Source organism: Aulonocara stuartgranti (assembly GCF_965226115.1).
Source record: "Aulonocara stuartgranti genome assembly, chromosome: 2".
NCBI classification, from domain to species: Eukaryota; Metazoa; Chordata; class Actinopteri; order Cichliformes; family Cichlidae; genus Aulonocara; species Aulonocara stuartgranti.
The window spans coordinates 33,356,486-33,374,548 of record NC_138940.1 but is presented as its reverse complement, the minus strand read 5'-3'; the positions used below and the strand labels follow the sequence as shown (position 1 = coordinate 33,374,548).

At 39.1% G+C, this 18,063-nt stretch overlaps 1 protein-coding gene across 2 annotated transcripts in view; it reads left to right on the top strand.

Annotated features, from left to right (window-relative positions):
* pcdh11 (protocadherin 11) overlaps window positions 1–18,063 on the top strand; it is a 202,619-nt gene that overhangs the window by 84,438 nt on the left and 100,118 nt on the right. The window contains exon 7 of one of the 2 annotated variants that reach the window (XM_082555734.1): window positions 1,131–3,220. The exons of the other annotated variant lie outside the window; for it this stretch is intronic. Within the exon in view, the coding sequence (XP_082411860.1) occupies window positions 1,131–1,214 (84 nt within the window). The 3' untranslated portion in view covers window positions 1,215–3,220. Of the gene's footprint in view, window positions 1–1,130; window positions 3,221–18,063 lie in introns of those variants that run through there. 2 annotated transcript variants of the gene reach the window in all.

The window sequence follows — 18,063 nt, the reverse complement described above, 5'->3', positions numbered from 1 at the left end:
GTCCTTCAAGAAGCCCGGAGAACTATTCATGGAGACGATTTAAAGAAATTACAAGAATACTTAAGAGAGTTCAGGCTGTCTTAGAGATTAAAGTTGGTCATACCAAATATTGACTTTGAAGCTGGTCAGAATTGTATAAGCATTGTTTTTGCCTTACGTGCATACTGTATTCCCATGTATCTTTGCACATTTTTTAATAAATTTCCAAAAATATAGCAAAATATCAAGAAATTGGATGACCACAGTACTGGACATTGAATAAATAAAGATATTTTATAGATGTATTGGATAACAAAGGCAATATTAAACCTTATTTGTGCAGAAATCTTTTATTTATGCGGGGGAAGGAATGGGCCAGTAACACTTGCCACCTATAGTTTGATGTTTGATTGCAGGATGTTTGTGCTTAATGGTAGTGGGTGCACAGCCGGGCATTAAAGCTATGATTTCACAAGGTGATCAGTTTCAAATCCTTGCAACTGATTATGGTTTTGTTTGTAGTAGGGTTTTTTGGTCATTTTTTGCATTTTATTATTATTATTTGTTTATTTCTGTTGAGTCATTGTTGAGTCATTGCATCTGTGATCACTGTGCTTTGTTAATGTGAGCACTATCAAGACAGATTCTTCCCAATCGCAGATATGTTGGTACCTTTGTGAGGAACAGCAAAATGTAATATTCTGTACATATCAGAGGACCCACTGGCAAGGGTCCGAAATAAAGACTGGGCCTAAATTGATCCAAATATTTTTTTTTTCTTTTTTGAGGGGAAATGAAGAGTGCTGCACTAGTGTGGTGGGAGAGAAAAAAAGACAAATTGGGAGTGGTAATTGGATGAGATTGCATGCTCTGATAAGTACAGGAAAATGCACAAATGTGTGATACCTGTAGCATTCTTCAAGGAAACCTGACAAGATAATGACTTGATTGCCAGCCGTACCTTGAAGAATGCTTTATTTTTATTTTTTTTATTTTTATTTTTTTAAATATCATCCACACTCTTTTTGGAGTTTTCTTTAATCAGTGTTCAACGTAGCCTCACACTGATAAGGCTACAGCATAGGCTGCTCAGAGCTCAATGATATTGTAACTACAATCTCCCTATATCTGTCTGTCTCTCTATATTTCAGGAGATGGCACTGAAACCACCACACTATGGCACACTCTGTGGCACAGGTACAGCTCGCTCCCACAGGATTAAAATCAATCTCTAGCTCCCAAAAGAGAGAAAAGAAAGAAAAAAGAGAGAGGGAGAGGGCAGAGGGAGGAAAGGAGGAAGGCAAGAACTGAAGAGGTGAAAACAAGTACTTTACTGCCTCTACCGCCTCAAACCACACCTCTTCACACAATTGAGCGAAAAGATGAATTTAGAGGGGGTGGGGGGGGAAGGGGAGTCTCAGAAAAGAACAGACAATGCTTCATGTTGCTGCCTGAAACTTGACAAAGCCCTTCATGTGAATCTGTTGGAAGTTGGAAATGCTTTACTGAGTCCTCTGCTATTATTTACCTTTGTCAGTGGGGATGATATTGTATGCCCCATACCCTCCTCAAAAAATGTCCCACTCCAGCACCCACTCTGTAAAATAGGTGTCAAATACAGTCAGTAGATCTGTAAAGTATGTTTATATGTATGTATGTATATCTATCACAGAGTTGATGGTGTTTATATTTATTGATTGCCTTTTATTTGCTTTGTTTTCAAAACTGCCTGGTGGCCATTTTTATTTTCCTACTTTCTATTTTTTGTATCATTTGATGTTGCTCTATCTGGGCTTGCTCATGGAACTAATGACTTTTAATATATTTATGCTGCAAAGCCTATGATCTGTAGGCTTCCATTAGTATTGAGCCCGCTCACAGTGTATCATGTCTGTCACCCTTTGCCTCGTTTATTTCCACTTTTGCAACTGATTACATTGTTGGTGACAAGTGTGGCTGATGTTGCAGATGCATGCATGGCCCTACAATACCAACAGATTCGCAGTGCTTTTTAGCTGTGCTACCGTTCGCCATGCTGTTATTACACTGGTAGAAATGGTAGGACAAGTTTAATACTTTGAGCTAAGCCACAATCACAAGGGACTAACTGCTGGGGTTATAATCAAAAGCTGTTTATGTAGGGCAGATTTGAAGAGCACTAAGCCTAACCTTTTGTGTGTCGCTTACTATTTCGAAGTCAGAACTGATTTAACTGTTGGGACCCATATTAAAATGACTCCAGATGGTAGGGGAAAAAAATCATAATTATAATCCTCTGGCAGTCATTAATATTTCTTGGGTTCAAGCAAAAAGTGCTTCACTTTGTACACTTATTTACACTGAAAAAAAGAGAAACGTATTTTCTGATGAGAACAACACTGAACACCAAAATAAATAGGTACTCCAGGATTGAGTTTAAAAACAAGCAATAAGTTAAGATTTGATTTTAAAAAAATCCACTATGATGCACTTAATACTTATTATTCAGAGCAACGCTTTTTTCTACTTTTTCTCCACTCATAGGACCACCATGACACATTATGTCTTATTGAATCATTTCTACCATGCACACCAGTAACTGGCTCGATGGGTTTGCAGCGTTATTGTTCAATAATCCTGTTAATTGGTAAGCTAAACGTCTTTAATAGGTAAGGCCTAAAAGGCAACTTCAGTACAGAAATATAAACATAGAATTAGAGTAATTAAAATGGACAAAGTCTGTGTAGTCAGTTAGAAATGTGCGGCTTGACTTGGGTAGGTGCTGTTTTCCCTCCTATATATAGTTAAATGAAATGACTGCACAGACAAGATGCCTTTTTTTCATTTTGTTCCAGTCTTTGATCTGTCATGGTTGTACAGGCTGTGTCCATTTTAAAGCTTTTAATTTTATGTGTGTCACCTCTTTGTAAGGCAGGTTGTTATTATTTAAGGAGGTATATTCATGTAATTATGGTATCAAATGTATTCACTACTGCGTAGGAGCCACAGTATGAAATATACATAGCATCCTAGCACTGTGTAATAATTAGATTTGCCTGATCTTTGGGGAAAAGACAAAAAAAAAAAAACATGCAGGGGAAAGCTTTTGTCCTTGTAAGGGAGACAGAAACCTCACTTTTATTCAATGTGAAGTACAATATGCACCTTACATGATCTTTGTAATTGACTTTGATTTGCCAGTGTGGAGAAAACTGTAAATGTTTTGTTTATGTATGTGTGCGCTTCTGAAATTTATTAAAGTCTTTTGCATTGTATTGCATATTTCGATGACTCTTCTTATTCATTGTTTTAAGCATCCAATATTAGTTTACATCACACAGTTTTCTGCACACGATGCCGTGTCTGCCTGATGAGAACAGTGAGACTATAATGAGGCCAGCACATGTTGTAGAATAATTTGTTGTTTTTCTCATATACACTTAGTTGGTAACATTAAGTATTGGTAAAACAGGCTGTGGCCTGTAAAAAATATATGTAGCTGTGTTGGTTGAGGCAGCATTAACAGGTCAATTTCAGCCACAGAAAAACACCCATACATTTCTTCTACATTTTGCAACAGTATAGCATTTAAATAGGCAAAAGAAACAAAAAACAATGATTTACATCGCTAATTAGGAACAGATTACAGATAAATAAGTTATGGAAATCTCGAGAAGAACGCATCCTTTGAAGTGCAGAGACAGAAAACAGCCAAACAGGAGCTTTTTTTGGACCGACACTTTTTTTTAAAAATTTATCTTCCTTCCATGAGAGCTGATAATGATCATTTGATAAAGATAACTCAGCTATTATGATGTACAGTAGGGCACGAAAACAGGGGTTTACACATCTGAGAGAGACTGATGCTAGAAAGTACAATAACCACTGCTCAAACATTGTGTTATGTGCTGTTTATGCGGATTTGATCCAAAAATACAGACTTGAAAGACATAAAACAAAGTCTGAGTCGAGACAACAGAAAATGTTTAATTGCTTATCAGAGTTACTTCATAGTTTGAAACCAAGCGAGCTAATCAGTTCCCGTGGGGAAAGTGTCCTTGGTGATTTGAGAAAGTGGTGCACACTCAAGAAAAGCGTTCTCCAATGGAGAGTGCATAAATGTCAACTTTCTATTAATAGACAAATGTAAACCTGATAAATGCATCGTCTTGGCGTAAAAACAGAGAGCGTAGATAGATAATAAGGTAGATGTATCTCTTTGAGGAACACAAATTCAGCTTGATTTTTTTCTTTCATATATAATTAGGCAATACATGTTTTCAGATGAACCATAAATAAATTTAACAGCCAACCATTAATGAGTATTGACATTTGTTCATGAGTGGTATGTGTTAGATGGAGTTTTCTCCAGCGTCTTGGTGCAAAGTCCAAATTAAGAAGGAAGAAAGAAACAAGAAAAGGAAATTTATTCAGTGGATGCTGGGTTCTAGCTCTGTCTGTGAATCACTGTTTTTCTTTGTTTGTTTTTTTGTTTTTTGGTTGTTAGAAAAGGCACACAAAATCCAGTGCTTTTATCTTTTTACATGGCTATTAAAGCTTGCCCCATAGCTACATTACAGCGTGTCACTGAGCAAAGCATTAGCAGAGTTTCTTTGTTGACATATTGATTCATGATTTATGAGACGGCAGTGTTCAATTTCATTTACCAGGCCAGGAAGCAAGTTATATGTACTAAGTTTGATTACTTATTGTATAATGCAATGATACGTTTGCAGCTGGAGCATCATATATATGGACCAACATGCTGGGCTTTACACAGACACACATGCGGCCAGTGGTTATGTTCGTGGAGAGGCTTGCTAAATGCCCTTCATTAAATTATATGGATATGTTTCTTTTTCCACTTTGTTTGCTTAATCATTTAGACAGTGGCTTCTTATTTTCCTGTAATGTCAGCTATTCACTTCGTTATTTAAGATTGCATCCTAATAACTAGTTGGGAATACTTCACAATACTCAGAAAGTATGTGTGAAGTTTGTTATACCAAACAAAGATTGCATAGCTGGCCCAGTGACTTTCCTCAACCTTGAGAATGCATGCAATCAGTGCAATCAGTACATCAGCCCTGTTATCAGTTCTTTGCCTCTAATAAATGTAACATAAAACTAAAGCATGTCTGTTATTTATGTGGTTAAGATTGCAAAGGAGTAACTGAGTAGGCAAAAACCATTACACATTGATTTTACAAGTCACTCACATTCTCTTCTGGGATCATTGATATCCGCTGTAGACGGTATAAAATTACAATTCAAGATTACAGATTTTTAAACCAAATGATTGCCGTATTTGCTTTGTAAGTTCACTTTTTAAATGGTGAATTGGTGAATTCTGAGGATGGTATTGCATATATTTGATGTCTTTTTATGTTATAGAGAATAACACAGGTTAAAGTGAAGGCATTTAATAGTTTGGTTGTCTTTGGGGAGGTGTAGGTCAATTTAACAAGCAGCAAGCATGCTCAGGGTATGATGTGAAGTTGTCCTGAAGCAAAACTGACTGTGTAAGCAGAGGCTATTTATGCATGTGCTGTGCAGTGGTGCAGGAAACAAGAAGATGCTGTGTTTTTTTTTTTTTTTTTCTGTTGCACTCCACTCAAGGCAACACTCCACACAATTGCTGCCAAATCTCTGCCAAACTGAATAATTCAATCATCCCCCATAGCTGCAGTGGTCTATCTACCTTTGTGTGTGCAACAATCAAATCAGTGTGGAAGCCTGCCGTGTGGTTCTTTCTGAGACACTGAGTAGCTCTACAGCCCGGAGATTGTTTTCATTGAAAACAATTGTGTTGATTAAACGAGGTGTGACTGTGGAGCAGGCATCTGAAGAACATCGATTGCTTGTACAATTGTTTGTTCCTTGTTAAAAGTGTGATCTAAAACAGTGGACGCCGTTAGTGTGCAAGGAGCATATGGTTGGCTGGTGTGCCCTTAAGACAGTTAGTGTGCTTCTGTATTTCCAAAAATATCCCAGGTAAAGAAATCCATTGTGATCGCTTGTGTGGGCTTAATAATGCCTTTTGATTAATGACCACAAAAAATTCTTAAATCACAGTTTCGGGTGGGTTAACATGGCTTTATCAGGACCTGATTTATATTATTCTTTTTATTGCATTTTATCTTTTGTGAATGTACATTACTTCATACAGATAAATGATCTTTACAACATTTTTCAGCAGATAGCAGCCTTCCCATTTCCCTTATCCCACAATTCTTTGAGGTACTCGTGTGGATTCAAGCTTTGCTTAGCTCTAATTCCCCTGTAAAAAAAAAAGAGTACTGTAAAGATTAGGCAAAATGTAAAATTGTTATTCTGTTTTATATGTTTGGCATAGCTGGACTGGCCATCTGGCATATTTATTTATTTTTATAACAGTATAAAAAATGAAAGGTGATGGATTGGCCAGATGCTGGCAGATGTGTAAAAATAACTTAGTTGTTTGGTGGTGGCTATGGCGGAGCTGCCACAAGAGGCCAGGTGGATGAGGGAAAGGAGAAGCAGCAGGAGGAGAGACCCGAGGTGGCCGCTGGTCCGAGTGTCAGGTGAACTGAACTTCAGGTAAGAAGTATGACCTGCAGTCTATCTGGGTCGGATTTAAACCAAGTTTAGGTGGAGTTTATTTTCGTTGTGCTGACTTTTTACAGTCAGTTACAATAACTCGTACTGCGTGGTAGCTAGCATGACGGAGTTTCTACAGCTGGGTGGGTGCTATGATGTTACTGATAGTGAACTTTATTTTATTCATAAGGTTAGTTAGTAGAGTTGCCAACCGTCCCCTAAAAAGAGAAAATATTACGCGTTTCAAATTGAGGTGAAAAGGAACACAGTTTGTCCCGTACTTCAGCTACAATGGAAAAAGACACAAAACTGGAGTTTTTCTCTGTCTTTACGCTGCAGCTGCCTCTTCTCTCATTCAATCATGAAATTGATCAATGATCAGCTGATCGGCTTTTCTCTGTTGTTTGTTTATCGCCCACTTTGCGCCAGAAAGAGGAAACCAGCGGATGTCGCGCTAAACAACAGCAGCACGTTTAAGCTTGATCAGCTGTTGTTAGAATTTATTTAATATTAATTTCTAGTATCAGCTGATGTTTGCTGGAGCCACAGCTGTAAAAGCTGCTGGTCATGATATCGGTTTGGTTATCTGGTGAGAGGGAAACATGAAGATGAAACCAGGAGATGTCCTTACTAAATCATCAGAGCTGAACAGGTGATGGAGAAACAGGTTTACCTTTTAGATGACATGAATAAGTTGAAGGGAAGTTATGAACTGTTTCTGAGAGACAAATAACACCAGGATCCTTTCTGTGTAGCTGACAGCTGGTAACTGTGCAGGGGCGGGTCTAGCAAAGCTTTGCCAGGGTGCAGGTGGGGCATTAGTAGGGAGAGGGGGGCACAAAGAAATACTTTTCTTTCTTATTCTCATTTAAAATATCTCGCTTTTATTAAATAATTATCTGAATCTTACAACCAAAGTTTTTATCTGATGTACAACTTATAGAAATCATACATAGACCAACAAGACAGTTTAAATCACTGTCACAACAGCCTTCGTTTTCATTCAAAGGCTTTATGATTTTTCCTATAATACCTGGTGGGCCGGTCTCTAGTCAACATGCCCGGGCCGATTTTTTGTCCTAGTCCAGCCCTGATGTTTGGGTTTTTTTCTTTATCAGTTTTCGCTACCTGTTGTGGACATCTGTAAAAAAAAAAAACCCACTCACATAAAGGCTGTTTGAGTTTAAATTAGTTCCTCATTACCAGCCACAGCAGTGTGCTGATACAGAGTAAAATCAAAAGTGCTGGAGTCATTTCATCTCATTTGGTGTAATTTAACTACAAGAAAGGTTTTCCTCAAAACGATTTGGAGTCAAATGTCATATTCTGCAAGTAGCTTCACACAGTACTGTTTTTAGAAGATGTAAAATATGATTCGCAGCAGTGAGCAGATTTTTTCCTGCATCTTCTGTCACAGAGGATTTTATCTGTGGACAATGGTTTAAATAAATTGGGTTCTAATTTGCCACTGATATTATCTGGTGAATGGTCATTAGTGTTATTGTTCTTTAACTACTTTTAGTGTTCATTGTAGTTTACTGTTGCTGTTGTGTTTTGTTTTCTTTCCTGTTAATGCAATAATGTCAGGGCATGCAGTCTGGGAAGTGTGTAGCTGTGATGGAGCGGGTGTGATCATTGGTGCTGGTGTCTTCCCATTGTGAGAGAATTAATAGTTTTACTTTTTTTTTAAAGCATACAGTAGAATACATGCATGCCAATCTATTGTGCTATTTCATTGCCACTTCTCACTATGGATCACTGTTTAATACTATGTGATGCTGTCAAAATTGTGCGAAGCAGATATTCTTTTCTGAAATGTAGCTGGGTTGCTTGACTGATGGCATGTAATGACTGGTGATATGCAAATCAGGGTTCAGCTGTCTGGATCTGAACACTACTCTTTTTGAAAGAGACTAACAATACTTCGTGTAACAAAAACAACCACTCCTAGGAATAATGTCTTCGCTCAAGAGAATTAGTCAGTGTTAAGGATGTTGTCATGGCAAGATGCATGAATTTTTGCAAGCTGAAGGTGGCCAGACTAGAAGGCGGCAACTTAAAGACAATGTCCAAGGAAGGCTATGTCTGTGCTCCCCTTAATCCTGGTAATCCTCCTGCAGGATTCTTGATTTGCTTTTGTAAAAGAGATTGGGAGATGATAAGATGCTCGTCCGCCTCCTTAGAATAGCTGATAATCTGGTTTGAACAGAGGAATGAGGGGGTATTTAGCTTGCCTTAACATTTGCCCAAGCAGATGGCGCTGACGGGGGAAGGCACAACCTTAACCTTCATCCCCCTCCCTCTCTGCTTGGTCTACTTTGAGGGGGAAAAAAAGAACAGTGGGATGATAATCAATGTTGTTTATTTTGCTGCTTGACTCTTTAAGTACTTTCAGCCAGATTATAGGCTTTTGCAGGGGATAATCAGGAGACCGCAGACAATTGCTTTTTTCCCATCCTGACAGTATCCCCCCACGAATGCGTAAAGAAGGCGATTTAAAGTAGATGCCAACTCTTAATTCCTGATTAGTCCCATTGCAAACCCTGTTAAAATTAACTGGACACTGCACTAATCACTACATTTTGAACACTTGCTGTTCTGGTGCAGTGGACATACCGTATCCAGTGAGTAAGACGACTTCCCACAAGTGATAAATCCATTAACACTCCCTTTTGAGGCTTTTTCCTCAGTGTGGTTACACACAAACACACTATGAACCCCCAGAAAGTTCTTGAGGGTAATTGTAACACTTCAGGACTGAACCACTAGTGGGCTGACGTATTATAAAAAGAGACAGAGACAAGCCAAGGTCCCATCAAAGTTTTAAGGTAATTTAAAAAAAGCCAGTAAACAGCCAATATTAAAAATAATACATGTTAAGACTCTCTTCTCCCTGAAAATTGTAAGTATACAATTTAACTGTTAAAAAAAGGAGCAACAGTAACTTTTTTTGGTTTTTGGACTGCAATATCTTCAGTAGCATTTATGTAAGCTGTAAGCATGATGGCATGTAATCCATTAAGTCATTTATATTGGTTCCCTAAGTCTACCTCTCTACACTTAATACCTCCGGCAATCTTCTCAGCTTGGACTGGACACCTGCAACAAAAGCATTTGAAGAAATGAGATCAGCCCATCGACTAATTAGAACTGTGCACGGCATATGCGAGCGGAAGGACTATTTAACTAAAGCATTTGTTGCATCCATTTTTTTTCTTTGTCTCTGCAGTTGTGTGCTATAACAGGATATTGTGCATAGCTGTCAGGCTCAGTCTGGTGTAGAAGCACAAAAGACAAGCAGCCCAGAATCCATCCTACTCAAACATGTACACGGTGCAAAGTTAATCCACATATACACAATGACATGCTGATTGTCTTTGTGCGCTCTCACTTCATCCAGACACAAGCAAAATAGTCAAGCGCTCTCGAACAAGCCTTTTGAGGGGAACGGTCATTTTCAAAACAATTTGCATGAGACACACAAACATTATACATTGTAATTGCACCTATCAGCACAGCTTGATATCTTTGTGTGATACTTGCTGTAATTGATGCAGTTATTGCATTTGTTTCTTCTCGTCTGTGCTGTGCTATTTAAGTGCTTCCTCGTAATAAAAATTTATTCAATGTGATGTGCTTGAAAGCTGATGTCAGCAAGGAGGTATGTACAGAACCATTAACAGAGAATATTAGATGGTGAACCACATAAAGCTAATGCTAGGCTGTGGTAACACGCATCATGCAGCTCATACTAATTGCTTGGACCTTTCCGTGTACCAGAGTTAAGACGTCGCTGGCTCTTTGAGGTTCACAAAAACAAAACAGAACACATCAGTGCCTTTAACTTAACTTTTTGACCCAATGCCTTCAGAAACGGCTTTTATTATGCAGCAGCTAGCACTGAAAACTTTAGCTCCAGTGCTTGGAAACATATGCCACAATAAGAAAAGGAAAGAGACCAAGATCTTGAAATGCAAAAGGATAATAGAATCAAGGAAAAGTCTTCTTTAGTAATGTGTGAGAAAGTCACAAATTGGCACACAGAATTTCAATGCATACAGTATTCAAAAACAGCAGCAAGCCATTCCCAAGATCAGTCATACTATTTTATAGTATTCTGACAGTGTCTGTATTTTTTGAATGGCAAGAGACTCTTTATAAAATGATAAGGTTTCATGTCAGACACTTGTGCTTAACACTCACCTTTTAAGATAAAACTGCTGTTAAGACTGCATTATAATTGTGTTATGACTGTGTTATAAACTAAAAAAATAAGTATAACAGAACGCTTTTACTCTATTTGCATTTTGTGCTCTGTTTCTCTTGAGCTAATGAAACCAAAAGGTAGGAGTTTGTACACATAAATTTGAACATCTTAGTGTCATACAGTACTGATCTTACAGAATGTCCACAATATATCTTTTTATATACACTTTTCAGCAAAAGAAATGGAATGGCACAACTTAGATTACCTGTAATCCACACATATAGATATGCACTCCCTGTGATGGAGCAGACATGTGTTCCAACCCAGAAATAATGGACAACACTTCAATGACTTCAGTGAATTGTGCCGACCTTTTTGTATTGTGTGGATGATTGTGTGATGCTCCCTCAGATAATGACTGTGCCCTACTTTGACTTTGAGGCAATGACCTGAAATAAGGCACACAAGTGAAATCTGAGTCTCGATGAACCTGGAAGTGATTAAGGTCACCCAGACACACCACATTTGTTTGCCGGGTGACTCACATCAGCCGATGTCTGCAAATCATTTGGGAGTGCATTGTGGGAATCCTTTCCAATGCAAACAGTGACCAGCACGCTTAGGAAGACTTTCAGAATGATTGGTACTCCTGTATAAGTTTGATACAAGTCCATTCTGAGTTCAACTCTACAGATATACGAGTTTGTTTTTTTGTTTGTTGTCAGAGCACCACTTTCTGAATGTTTTTTCCTGAAAACTATAGTTTGTGACATACTTCTTAGACTGTCCAACAATATTAGCAATATGATGAGAGTGCAAAGCATCAAAACATGCAGTGACTCATGAGAATACTATTGCTATGCATTAGCTCTGGACACTGACTCGACAAAGGTAGACTTACTTACTCAGAAAAGTTAAGAAAGGGCTCTATTAGTGCAAGTGCACAGCAAAGTACAGTGGCAGTGAGTCAATGAAAGTTTTTTTTAGGAATATAAAGATACATCCAAGTACTTAAGTATGCATCACATATAGGGAAGTAAAACATCAAGCAAATGAAGACATCACAAAAGATGATGCATTACTGAATCTTGCATTCATCTCAACTTAACTCTATTCAGCGCTTTGATACATTATTTAACAAAGTGACTGAAAAGGCTGAGTTCCAGACTCTGAGTCTCACTGACATGATGCACATATGACTTTGGGGAAAACATGGATAACATGAGATCATGTCTACCTCTTGAGGGAAGGGTGCACTGCGTGGATCTCTGGCTTGTTTTTGTGCCTTGCTATTCTGCTGGGGATCAGTAAACAGATTCTTGCAACAGCCATGGTAAAAAAATAAATAAAAAAAAAACTACTCTTCCTCTGCTGTGTATGTAAATCAGAGTAGGGGGATGTAATGAAATAATGAATTCTCCCTATTTTTTTTTTTTTTTTTTTTTTTTTTTTACAAGAGCGACTTATGGGACTCACTATATTTAGATAGAACAAAGAGATTGCCAGCGGTGTCCAATCTCTCTAGTTAAGTTGTGGAGTTTTAGCCAACTTGTCAATGAAGAACTGCTTACTTCAATGCTTAAAGACATGCTGGGTAAAAATGGAGCTCTGTGCCTCCCTCCAGACAATTTCAATTAAGCCTCTGTGGGGCTCAAAGAATAGATGTGTCAATAGATGGTAATTTTTTCACCTTAATAGATTACGGATGTTATCAGTAAGATCACTGGAGTTGATTCTGAGTTATGTGCAGTGTGTATTGTATTGGCTACATGCATAGCAAGCCTGTAAGATGACCCGCCCTGCCAGCAAGAATTGCTTTGTCACTCAGACAAATACGGCAGATGAATGCTCAGCATGATGCTGGGTTATTTGTCATCTGGTGTTCTCTTTCTAATGGGTTTACTGTTTATGATCCAGGTCAGAGAAGGACAAAGCACTCCACACCAGAAGTTACAGCACAATCTTAAGAAAGATCACTCGATAGAGCCTAAACTCTCAACTTTTTAAACTGTTTTATTATTCCCACTCTACTTATCAACTTAACCTCCAGCAAAATATAATCATTTTTGCTTTTTATACTCATTCTAAACTGCTTGGGGTTTTCTCTTCAGTAAGTGGGGTCTTTACCTTAAAATATATAATATTTTAAGGTAAATATTATAAACACCCAGCTCACCCCTGCAGGCGGTTTATCCTTCAAGCTCGGGTCCTCTACCAGAGGCCTGGGAGCTTGAGGGTCCTGCGCAGTATCTTAGCTGTTCCCAGGACTGCGCTCTTCTGGACAGAGATCTCCGATGTTTTTCCCAGGATCTGCTGGAGCCACTCGCCTAGCTTGGGAGTCACCACACCTAGTGCTCTGATTACCACGGGGACCACCGTTACCTTCACCCTCCACATCCTCTCGAGCTCTTCTCTGAGCCCTTGGTATTTCTCTTTATCTGCCGGTGGTACATACCGTGCAGGGGCTTGTCCTTCCATGATGGTTCCTTGTCTCCCTCCTCTTTCTTGGGTTTCTGCTGCCTGAGGTATTCACTGAGCACGCTGTCAGTTGGGGCCATCTTCTCAATGTATTCTTGGATGTTCGTTTTCTCATCCTGGACTGTCCCCGGGCCCCTTTCCGCTTAGCGTACAGCCTCAGGGTGCTGGACTTGGGGTGATACCCTCCATGCATGGTAAGGAGCTTTCTTGCTCCGTGACTTCTATCTCCTCCTTTGGCCAACTTATTATACCAGCTGAGTACCTGATCACGGGCATATATATATATATATATATATATATATATATATATATATATATACATACACAGTGGGGCAAAAAAGTATTTAGTCAGCCACCGATTGTGCAAGTTCCCCCATTCCCCCACTTAAAATGATGACAGAGGTCAGTAATTTGCACCAGAGGTACACTTCAACTGTGAGAGACAGAATGTGAAAAAAAATCCATGAATCCACATGGTAGGATTTGTAAAGAATTTATTCGTAAATTAGGGTGGAAAATAAGTATTTGGTCACCTCAAACATGGAAAATCTCTGGCTCTCACAGACCTGTAACGTCTTCTGTAAGAAGCTTTTCTGTCCCCCACTCGTTACCTGTATGAATGGCACCTGTTTGAACTCATCATCTGTATAAACACCTGTCCACAGCCTCAAACAGTCAGACTCCAAACTCCGCCATGGCCAAGACCAAAGAGCTTTCGAAGGACACCAGGAAAAGTATTGTAGACCTGCACCAGACTGGGAAGAGTGAATCTACAATAGGCAAGCAGCTTGGTGTGAAAAAATCAACTGTGGGAGCAATCATCAGAAAATGGAAGACATACAAGACCACTGATAATCTCCCTCCATCTGGGGCTCCACGCAAGATCTCATCCCGTGGGGTCAAAATGATCATGAGAACGGTGAGCAAAGATCCCAGAACCACACGGGGGGACCTGGTGAATGACCTGCAGAGAGCTGGGACCAAAGTAACAAAGGTCACCATCAGTAACACACTTACAACGGCAGGGAATCAAATCCCGCAGTGCCAGACGTGTTCCGCTGCTGAAGCCAGTGCATGTCCAGGCCCGTCTGAAGTTTGCCAGAGAGCACATGGATGATACAGCAGAGGATTGGGAGAATGTCATGTGGTCAGATGAAACCAAAGTAGAACTTTTTGGTATAAACTCAACTCGTCGTGTTTGGAGGAAGAAGAATACTGAGTTGCATCCCAAGAACACCATACCTAGTGTGAAGCATGGGGGTGGAAACATCATGCTATGGGGCTGTTTTTCTGCCAAGGGGACAGGACGACTGATCCGTGTTAAGGACAGAATGAATGGGGCCATGTATCGTGAGATTTTGAGCCAAAACCTCCTTCCATCAGTGAGAACTTTGAAGATGAAACGAGGCTGGGTCTTCCAACATGACAATGATCCAAAACACACCGCCCGGGCAACAAAGGAGTGGCTCCGTAAGAAGCATTTGAAAGTCCTGGAGTGGCCTAGCCAGTCTCCAAACCTCAACCCCATAGAAAATCTGTGGCGGGAGTTGAAAGTCCGTGTTGCTCGGTGACAGCCCCAAAACGTCACTGCTCTTGAGAAGATCTGCATGGAGGAATGGGCCAAAATACCAGCTACTGTGTGTGCAAACCTGGTAAAGACCTATAGTAAACGTTTGACCTCTGTTATTGCTAACAAAGGTTATGTTAGAAAGTATTGAGTTGTATTTTTGTTATTGACCAAATACTTATTTTCCACCCTGATTTACGAATAAATTCTTTACAAATCCTACCATGTGGATTCATGGATTTTTTTTTTCACATTCTGTCTCTCACAGTTGAAGTGTACCTCTGGTGCAAATTACTGACCTCTGTCATCATTTTAGGTGGGGGAACTTGCACAATCGGTGGCTGACTAAATACTTTTTTGCCCCACTGTATGTATATGTATATATATATATATATATATATATATATATATATATATATATATATATACATAGGACATTCAATTCAATTCGGTTCAATTTTCATTTATAGAGTGCCAAATCAAAACAACAGTCGCCTCAAGGCGCTTTATACTGTAAGGTAGACCCTGCAATAATACATACTAGCTTAGGATGGTTTATTTTGTAGTCACTAAGAACTGCTTAACCATGATTTTATTTGACCGAAACTCTGTTAGGGATATGGGTTTATCCCCGTCATTTACTGTAACACCATCATCTCACATATTTTTAATATAACATTTAACCTTGAAAATATGATACTGCAGATGCAGAGAGACAGAATCTTTGCAAAGTCAGATATTTTCATCCTTACCAAGTAGGAAGGGGGAGTAATGCTGCCATGTTTGCCTTTTGGAGATAACACCTCAGAGGTCATTTGAATGACTTGTTGTAATGTGGGTCACATCAAACACACCAGGAAACCAACTTCCTGACATGTGAGATTTTTACTCTTTTGCATTTTTTTTTTTTTTTTACTATCGTTATATTATTACATAGCTGTGACTGGTGGAGTGCAATGCCACACATATGGGGCTTGGTGATAACACAAGAGGCTTTACACATCAGGTTTGTTCAATATTAAAGTTATAGAGACTTCCCGTTATCCCTCCATTAGATTTCTCATAAAATAAAATTAAAAAAAAAAAATGTTACAGAAATGGAGCCCATAATCGTATCCTTAACATTCAGGATTAGAATTCCTCCAAAACTAACTGTCCTTGACTACTTTAAAGGAAAACATGAAAGGCGGTGCATGTCAAGACACACATTCCCCAGCAACGTGAAGATTCTTGGCTCTTATCTGTTTGATTTTGCACTTAGGGATTTTTTCTTCATCTTTTCTCTTCAAACATCAAGTGCCAAAGTCATTTACATGTGCTAGGGGCAACCAGAGTTAAAACACAGACATACAACTTACTGCTGTCTAGAGGCAGTGTATGAAGAAAATAAGGAAGTTGTAAGGGATAGGTAAAATAAGGCAGCAGAGGAAGAGTAAAATGAAAGGAAGGCGAGGAGGAAGGGAGGAGAAAGAGAATGAGAGAAATGAGGACAGTAGGAGGTGAGTGCAGTGAAACACAGAGAGGGTAATTCAATTTGACTAAAACTCTGTCGCTTCATACAACAGGGGATTGGCCTAACCACCAAAATGAATTAAAATTCATGAACTTTTGAAGAGAGAGCTGCCAGCAGGAAGTGGAGAGGATGAGACACAGTTAAAGCAGATATTATTTTTTTCTAATTACAAATAAATGAAGCTATTAGTTTACCTTAAATTAAAAGCAGAAGGGTTCCCTGAGAGATATGCGATCCCATGTGTAAGTCATTTAACACTGATTGGGCCCCTATTGAGCTATATAAGTCTCTGTGAAAGTATCTGTCTATGTGAAAAAATACCTTTTGGCTATAAAGAAGTGAAACTTTTAGCCTGTTAGCAATTCCATCCTCTATATAATATAATCGTATACAGAGTCACATGTCTGCACGGTGGAATTTGGCATAGACAGAACACACGCAGCCGATTATTTGTAATGCTTCCCAAACCAGACAATCAAAAGAAAATCCAGTGTTTGACTTTGATCCATGCACAATATAAATAACTAATTTATCAATTGTGCTTAAAGAGGCATACAATGGGCAGAACAGAGAACATTGTGTAGCCGGGATAATCCCTTAGAAGATTTATCCTGACGTTGCCTTGAGGGGAATAGTGGGAGCAAGAAGCAGATCCTATTCCCTCACTCTCTGTCTCTCTATCTCTGTGTCTCTGGATACATAGCCACTATCTCAGCTCCTGATCAGCCCTATTTAGTTATATTGCATTGTGTTCTTTGATATTCCAGTTAATCCGTCAAGTGAAGAGATTTAAGCTAAGATTACAATGATTCAATGAACTTTTGATTACTTGTGTCTGTAGCCCTATGGCATTTTCTTGATGCGCTGTATGTGCGTTCATATGCATTTGTTTGCTCGTATGTGTTAAGTGTGGGCGACTTTGACTGTTCCGCGTTAGAGTAGCAAGAGGATTGGAGTGATGTATCGATGGTCTGAAGCTAGACGGCTTCTCTCAGGGTACTCTGGGGCTATAGTAGGTGGTTCTAAATGTGAATAGTAGAGCAGATACATATTGTCTAAGAGTTTAATTTAGCCTAAGAGTTGTTGTTTGTTTTTATTCTAATCGTTGTTTTTATTCCAATTGTCTCGATGTAAAGATGAAATCACAGGCTTCCACTTTACGACTGCCCGGGCTCCCCAAATTTAGTATGCGAGCTTTAATCCAAGGTGAGCTCTCATGCCTGGGAACCACACAAACAAGCCAGCATAGATTTGGATAACATCTGTTTTCAGTTTTCTATCAGTTGGAGCATTCTGTATGTGCAATTACTTGAACCAATCACATGCAAAAGCTTTTTCAATCTGGCTCCTTGAGTGCTGTCACTAGTTATTACAGTGTGTGCTGTTTAGCAAAAGTGCTTTTGCAGTTTGAAGAGCATCCCAAGATATTAGTGGCATCTAATTGCATTACCTGGAGGAGACTGATGGCGCCAGTTAAAATGGCTGGAACCTTCTCAGACTGTGTTGAGGGCAAGTGCTTCTTTACAACTTATACTACATGTTTCTGACTGGAATCTTTTGTCGACTAAGTGATATTCTGACAGCTTTAAGCCTCCACTCGCCTCACCAAATACCCTTATTCCCTCAGCAATCATACATCTTACCATTAATCCACTTTCATCCATGTGAAACTAAAACAATGACAGAATGATAATGGCAGCTAATGTGGCCAAATTTTGATTGCGCAAGTCAGTTTTGTTCTCATTAACTTATTCTGAATTG